The sequence below is a fragment of the Tupaia chinensis genome, unplaced genomic scaffold (genome assembly GCF_000334495.1).
Source record: "Tupaia chinensis unplaced genomic scaffold, TupChi_1.0 Scaffold149011_1, whole genome shotgun sequence".
Classification (NCBI taxonomy): domain Eukaryota; kingdom Metazoa; phylum Chordata; class Mammalia; order Scandentia; family Tupaiidae; genus Tupaia; species Tupaia belangeri.
In genome coordinates, this window is record NW_006208857.1 from 513,244 (window position 1) to 520,507 (window position 7,264).

Here is a 7,264-nt window from a genome sequence, read left to right on the forward strand (position 1 = left end):
GGGGCGGGAGGGGCGCCCCGGGAGACGGCGGGGCCAGGCGGGGGGGCTCAGGGGACCCCGGAGGAGGCAGCAGCAGCAGGAGCAGCAGCAGCCGGAGGAGCCGAAGCATGATGTCGGAGCCGCGGCCAGCTGCGGAAGGGAAATGCGGGAGCCCCGCGAGAGGAGGAGAGGAAAGGGGGGAAGAGGGAGGGAGGGGAAGGAAGGAGAGATGGAGAAGAGGGGGGAGAGGAAGAGAGAGAAGCATGAGGGAGGCCCTGGGACTGATGGGGTGAGACCCCGCGGGGGAGGCGGGGGAGAGATAGAGAGAGAAATCAGAGGGAGCCCACGTGCGGACTGGGGACTCGTCTCGAGCCCCGCGAGAGGAGGAGAGGAAAGGGGGGAAGAGGGAGGGAGGGGAAGGAAGGAGAGATGGAGAAGAGGGGGGAGAGGAAGAGAGAGAAGCATGAGGGAGGCCCTGGGACTGATGGGGTGAGACCCCGCGGGGGAGGCGGGGGAGAGATAGAGAGAGAAATCAGAGGGAGCCCACGTGCGGACTGGGGACTCGTCTCAGAGCCCAGTGGCCTAGCATGGAGTGTGAGAAGGGGAAGTGGAGAGGGGAGAGCAGAAGGCAGGAGACTAGACTAGGCTGGCGCGTCTGCGGAGGGACCTGCTGGGGACCTGGGACTTCAGCCCTGAGGCTATCGTGTGGCTATAACTGCTGCCACTGTGTCCTTCCACTCGGGCCCGGGAAGAAGAGCGTGGACGCCTCTCGCACTCATCCATTCACCCACACCTTTGGAGAGAGAGCTTTATAACGGAAGAGGCCAGCTCCAGGTCTGGGGCACCCACTCAGCCCACACCTTCTGCTGTCCAGAAAGTCACCCCCTAGATGCATTTGGGGAAAGCGACTGATTTGAGGCTCCTAAACTGCCCCCACAAATCTGAGCAATGCTCCTCACACCCGGAACCCGCAAAGCGCCCTTCGGGCCTATCAGTCTCTGTGTGGTCTGCAAGCTGGAGTGTGCCTCTGCTGTTACTGCAAGCCACACACACACCCCCATCCTCCCGCCATACCCTTTGCCAGGGCAGTACGCTGGACACTGAGGTTTCCATGGCAACACTTCAGCTTTTAATACATTTTGCTAGGGATGATGGGAGGTGAGCAGGTCGTCTAGTCACTTGGATGGAACGAGCGGGAGCTCCAGAGCCCCAGGTCTAGTGCCCATCTCCCCAGAGTCTGGAGGCAGCTGCCCTAGGGTCCAGGCCAGAAGGAGGTGTACCCAGCCCCCCTCTTCTGAGTCCAGCAGGCCCACCTGGGCTCAAAGGGTCAGCTGTGGGAAGATGGGGTTGCCTGGCCCCCAGGAGCCTCCCCAAGATCTTGCACTCCCCTCCCCCCCTGTCAAGGAGCAGCGTCTCCCTGCACTCAGCCCCAAAGGAAGTCCTATGACTCTGCTATCGGGGGACCCCAAGGAGAGTCGGCGGGGAGAGAGGCCCAGTGGCCTGGGCCGGCGAGGAGAAGGCGCTGGAGAGGCAGCTGGAGAAGGCAGAGGTGTCTCGTCGATGAAGGTGGTGATCTCCTCCCGGAAGAAGCCAGGACCCCGTGGGGGTCCCCCACCAGACCCCAAAACCCCACTCTCTAGGAACTGGCGAAGGCTGGCCAGCCCTCCGCCTTCAGCCTCTTCCTGCTCCTCCTCATCTTCCAGCCTGTGTCTCTGTCCCAGGTACTCAGGAGGGCCCCCGAGGGCCCGGCTCTGGGCTGGCAGGACCCGGATGTCATCAGAGGATGACCATTTGTGCAGGAAGGAGCCTGGTGTCCGAGGGGTAGAGAAGATGTTGGTCTCATCGTGGGACAGGCGGCGGGACAGAGGGACCTGGGAAGAGGAGCAGGTGAGACCTGAAGGTGCTGCAGGGACAAAGTGGGGACGCTGCAAGAGGGCACCACCCTTTCAAACCTCTTCAGAGCATTCACTCCAAGAGCGGGTCTGGCTGTGAGAGGGCCACAGGGGAGCCTCTCTTCCCATGCCTTTCCTCACATACCCATTACCCCTCGCAATGCCCTGCAGGCCGGCCTTGGGAATGGGGGGTTGGGGTGGGTGAGAAGGCCTGGAGGGAAGCGGCGTGTAGGACCCGGGTAGGCGGTGTGGCCCCCCAGTCTCATACCTGTAAGTAGTGGACTCTCTCAAGAGGGGGAAAGAGCATGTGCCTTCCAGGCAACAGCTTGACCTGGGTGGGGTCCCGGCCCGCGGACCCCGTGGCTCCATTGGCATCAAACCGAACTTTGCACACTCGGCCCTCTGCATAGTCATCACAGCCCCCATCTAGGAGATAAAAGGAGCGGAGGTTACAGGCAGGGGCGCACCCCACTCCCTTTATTAGCTCCCAGAGAGCCCTCAGCTCCCATTAGCCTGTGGGCTCCAAGGGGCGGCGAGAGCGGCTCGCCTGTGTGAGGTCCAGTGCAGGGTCCCTAGTGCTTTATACATGTAAGCGTGTTTGTGGAAACGACCACCTGACCTCCCCCAAGAACTGTCCCTACAGCTGGGGGGACTCTCTCCGGAAGCTTAGCTTGCCCTTCCTGCCACTGCCTGCCTTCATGGTTCTGTGAGCACCGTGGCTCTGGCTGGCGACGCCAGAGCTGGGCGGTGTGGACATCCAGAGGGGAGCGGGGCCTGGCGCAGAAGGAAACACTGGTGGGGGAGCAGGGCGCATGATTAGGGAAAGGGCCGCCCGCCTGGTGCAGGCTCTGTGCAGCAGGGGGCGCGCCAGGGCTTCTCACAGAGCAGGGGCGGTAAGAACCGGGAGTAGGTAAGAAGTCCGGGAAGGCAGAGCCCGGTCCCTCTGACCGTCATCGCCGTCCTCCTCGGACATGATAGCCACGCACTGCTCCCACACTGTGCGCACGTCGGCGCGGTAGCGCTCGCAGGACCAGATGAAGGAGGGCAGCAGCAGCGTCTGGGCCATGGAGCACCACAGCACAGCCAGCACCATCCACGGGGGCGCCGAGTCCGACTTGAGGGAGAAGAAGCTCACCACCTGGCGGGAGGATGGGGAATGGCGCCGGGTTAGGGCTCAAAGCCGGGGAGAGCCTTAGTGATGGGCAGGGAGGGTGTCTGACCCTGTGATCAGGGCGGGGGAGAGTTGGGGTGGGGATGGAATGAAAAGGAGGTAGGGGATTGACGCAGAGCAAGGAGACAAAGCTTTAGGGCAGGCGGGAGAGAACAGTGGTGGTGCAGGAAACTGAAGACAGACATCCCAGGGGAGAGACTCCAGGGAGGTGTGGTGAGTCCTCCAGGGTTCCCATCAGAAGTGCTCAGAGAGGCCTTGCGGTATCCAGAGGGGTTGGAGTGGAGACTGGAGCTCACGGTGGGATGTGGGTGTGGGGACAGGGCAGCTGAGTCAAGCAGGGGGAACCGACAGAGAGGTGATGGGGCTCCAGAGCTGTGATGGGGATGGAGGCGGGCGGGCAGGGGAGAGGAGGACAGCGATGCAGCTGGAGGAGAGGTGATGGTGAGGCGGGGTGAAGATGCTGGGACCTGGACAGAGGAGAGCAGGTAGGGGGGACTCCTCCAGTCTCACCAAGATAGGCACCCCCGTGAGCGAGTCGTAGAGAAAGACGATGGCGCTGACCAAGTTGGTGACTTGCAGGGATGTCTTGGCAGACTCAGAGCCATCCAGCGAGGACCGCCGCTTTCCTCGGGCATCCTCCACCACAATGGCTGGGCCGCCCCCCGCTCTCCGGGCCTGCCGAGCCCTCCTGGGCCGGGCCCACAGCGTCTGGTAGAAAGTGATGGCCACACAGACCAGCCCCATGACGATGCCCCCGAGTAGTAAGAGGCTGAAGCAGACGCCAAAGCCGAGGCCGATCTTGGAGACTATGAACTGACAGCCGCGGGCGTAGTAGCGCTCGCCGTTGTTGTGCCAGCCAATGGAGGGCAGTGTGGACAGGATGAAGCTGACCATCCAGATGCCCATGACCGCGTGCAGCGCCTGTTTCTTGGCATTGCTGAGGCGGTAGTTGACGGGCCAGCGCACCATCCACATGCGATGATAGGAGAGGGAGGCGACCGTGAAGCAGGTGGCCAGGGCCAGCGTGTAGTAGGTGGACACAAAGACCTTGCAGATGCTCTCGTTCCAGTCATAGTCGGAGGAAGCCTGACGCCGGAGCTGCACCACAGCGAAGGTGGTGAGGGGCACCGCGGCCATGAGGATGTGCGTGCCCGCCAGGAAGCAGAGCAGCAGCTCCAACGGCTTGTGCTTCTGCTGCTTGGCCGAGATGCTGAGGATGATCCAGGCATTGGCCAGCAGTGCCAGGAGCCCACAGGCCAGCCAGGACAATGCGTTAGAGCGCAGGGTGGCCTCTTCTGCCCCCGCCCCGCCCCGAGCCATCCTATCCTCAGCCCCCCACCCCCGTGGAGGCCCTGGGGGCGGGGGCTAGGTCTCACCCAGGAGCTCCACTCACACACATCCCCATGGTGCCCAGATCCTGGCCCTGGAGTGAGGCCGGCTGCCCCCAGGCCCGCTGCACTGCTCAGCGTTGCATGGCTGACCAGCTGAGGTCAGGGTGGAGGGCAGGGGAGGAGACTGAGGGTCAGCAGAGGCGGTCCTCAGCCTCCATACTGGGTGAGCCTTCACTAAGTACCCCTGGGACTGATGGGGGAGGCAAGCTGGCTGCTTTCCCAACTACGAAACTGGCTGGGGGGCTCTGGTCCCCATGCTGGGCCTTCCAGGTCTCTTTCCTCTGGTTCTTGACCAGTGAGGGGTCTCCTGATGCTCCAAGGGGCCAGGGGGGTGGGACTCAGCCTCCTGGACAAGCTGCAGAGAAAAGACGGGATGGGCAAAGAAAAGAGGGGAGGGCCTCGCTTGCCTCCATCTGGCTTCTGTACCCCCCTCTCTTATAACTAAAGGGATGACTGATTACTGGGGGTCATGGGGTCATTCAGAACATTCCTCTGCCTTAAATCAGAAGGCCACGCAAACACTCCCCACGGATCAGAGCCTCCCCCACCCCACTTTGGCCCTCCAGGAAGGGAGGCGCCTCCCTGTCTCCCACCCTTTTTCAGCCTTTCTCCTCTGTGGAACCCCTAGCTTCCTTCTGATGTCCCCAACTCAGTGCTACTCCACCCTGTCATCGTGTCCCTAAAGCTCTCTGAGCCACTGATGGGAGACAGGACTGCTTTCTTCCTGAGGGCTCCGGTATGGCGGCCCCTCCCCTGCCTTCGGGTCTCGGTCTTTGCGGTGCTCAGCCCCATCTCCCCGCCCGATGATCACTCTGCAGCTCCCCAGGGATCTGGGAAAATGGGAGAGAGAAGGCTGGACCGCAGGGGGGGCTAGGGAACCCGAAGGCGGGGAACCGCTGACATCAGAAGCATCCAGAAATGGAAAGAGGGGGAACCAGGGCGAAGGAGGAGAGTTTGAGCAGAGAGAACGAGGGGGCAAAGTGGTAGTATCGGATCTGAAAATAGACAGCAAAGCTCCCAAACCCCTGGCGGGAGGCTCCGCAGGAGGAGGGGTTGGATGAGGGAGGGAGCGAGGAGGGGGGCTGGGAAGAACAGCCGAGCGCTTCCTGAGGGGCTGGCTCCCGCTGGTAGCCCCACTCTTCCTTCCCTGGCCCAGAGCCTCAGTTTCCCTCTGACAGGAGGGAGGGCAGTCCTGGTTTTAGTGACGCTGAGCTTCGGGAGCCCTGGGGAAGGGGCGGAGAGGGAATGGGAGAAACCCAGAGCAGGGTGGAGGCTGCAGGGAGGGGCGTACTGGCCTTGGGGTCCATGGGGTAGAAGTGGGGCACGCAGACAGCAGCTTTACCTCCTGCCGAGAACCGAGGACCCTGCGCTCCCAGAGAGGTCCTAGTCCACCCCCCACCTTTGTCTTCCCTCCGGAGCCCAGGATGCCCTAGTTGCCATGGCAATGGCCAGCCAGAGGGAGGTGGAGGGACTGGTCAAGAGCCCCCCACTACCCTCCCCTGGAGCCTGGACCCCTTCCCACCCACCTCCGCCTAAGTCCAGCTGGGGGGCTCAGGAAGAAAGGGCTGGGGAGTCAGAGAGAGGGAGGGAGGCAGGAAGGATGTGAAGGGCAGAGCAGGGGGTGAAGGACGGGGAGAGAACAGAGGAGGAGGGAAGGGGCCTGGGGGGCTCTATGGCCGCCAGGGGTCCCTCGCCCTTCGGGGGTGAAGGGGTAAGGTCAGGCGGCTCCTCCCTCGCGTCACCCACCCAGTTCCTCTCCAGGGCAGAACAGCAGGTGGCTGGGGAGGAGGGGCCGGCCAGCCGGAGGGGAGAGGAGGCAGCTGCGGGGAGAAGGGGGGCGAGGCTGGACAGGGCAGGGGTCGTCTTACCTCCGGCTGCGCCCGGCCCCGCCCTCCTCCTCCCTCCTCCCTCCCTCCGGGCCTCCCTCCTCCCGCTTAGTCCCGGCCTCTCGGGCTCAGCCCGCCGCTCGCTCCGTCTCTGCCCCTCTCGGCTGTCCAGGTCCCGCTCTCCCAGGACGGCCTGCCGGGGCACTGACCGACAGCTTGCGGGGTGGGGGCAAGTGGAGGGCGGGGAACTGGACGCCGGTGACTTGGAGGGGGAGGGGCAAGACGGCGCCGGGAGGAGGGGTCGAGGAGGGTGGCGGGGAACCGGTTCATTGGCTCAATGGTTCGAATCCTGCCCCACCCCGTGCCGGTTTTTTTTGTTTTTTGTTTTTTGTTTTTTGTTTATTTTTTCCAACATGAACACAAGCTCAGAGAAGCAGCTGGCGTTGGGGACCGAGGAGCTCGCTCGCTGTCGGAGAAGTGTGTGTCACTGTGTATCTGTGTGAAGGCTGTGCCTTGGAGGGAGCTCAGAGGGACACGAGTGACTGGAGGCGTGTTCCAGTAAGGGGGTCTGTGATGCGCGGGCTGCTCGGAGTTGGGGTTGGTGTGCACTGGCCTGAAAACATGTGGGCATGCGTGGGCGCGCGTGCATGAACACACTGCCTCCTCCTCCTGGGATGCAGACGCACACTTCTGTAGGGGGTACACACGGTCTGCACCCACGTTCCACGGCTTCTTGTCACCCTCTCCGCACCGCACACGTACACGCCAGGAGAGCACACACAACCCACAGCCTTCGGTCTATCACGTGTGTGTCGCTGCAAAGTCTTGGCCTCTCACACACACAGCGCCCTACGGCACCCTAACGGCGCCCTCTGGGCTGTTCCCTTCCAAGGATCTCTTGCCTCCTGAGAGACCGCACTTCCTTCCTGGGCAGGCCTGGCCAGCTCTCCTTTGGTCTGACCGGAAGATTCCTGGTCCCCAGAGAAGGGCCACCCCTTCCCTCTT

At 63.1% G+C, this 7,264-nt stretch overlaps 1 protein-coding gene across 2 annotated transcripts; it reads right to left on the minus strand.

Moving 5' to 3' along the window:
• Positions 1-1,093: 1,093 nt before the first annotated feature.
• On the minus strand, positions 1,094-6,324 carry GPR162 (G protein-coupled receptor 162). Of its 2 annotated transcripts, none has more exons than XM_006170795.2 (5): positions 6,302-6,324; positions 3,553-4,788; positions 2,820-3,009; positions 2,140-2,297; positions 1,094-1,850 (listed from the first exon to the last, which is right to left on the minus strand). In XM_006170795.2, the coding sequence occupies exons 2-5, from the start codon at positions 4,360-4,362 to the stop codon at positions 1,299-1,301; spliced, it is 1,710 nt and encodes a 569-aa protein (XP_006170857.1). In that variant the 5' UTR covers positions 4,363-4,788; positions 6,302-6,324; the 3' UTR covers positions 1,094-1,298. The 2 variants fall into 2 exon arrangements, with proteins under 2 accessions (XP_006170857.1, XP_006170859.1); XM_006170797.3 differs by lacking the exon at positions 6,302-6,324 and adding an exon at positions 5,776-5,914.
• Between the last annotated feature and the right edge of the window lie 940 nt (positions 6,325-7,264).

What these genes read in the sequence shown, in the direction of transcription:
- GPR162 (XM_006170795.2), bottom strand. Translation starts at nt 4,362, where the DNA reads ATGGCTCGGGGCGGGGCGGGGGCAGAAGAGGCCACCCTGCGCTCTAAC. An exon ending in TCACGGGGGTGCCTATCTTG is followed by an intron (nt 3,010 to 3,552) that starts GTGAGACTGGAG and finishes TCCTCCCGCCAG; the next exon opens with GTGGTGAGCTTCTTCTCCCT. An exon ending in CGAGGAGGACGGCGATGACG is followed by an intron (nt 2,298 to 2,819) that starts GTCAGAGGGACC and finishes TTTATCTCCTAG; the next exon opens with ATGGGGGCTGTGATGACTAT.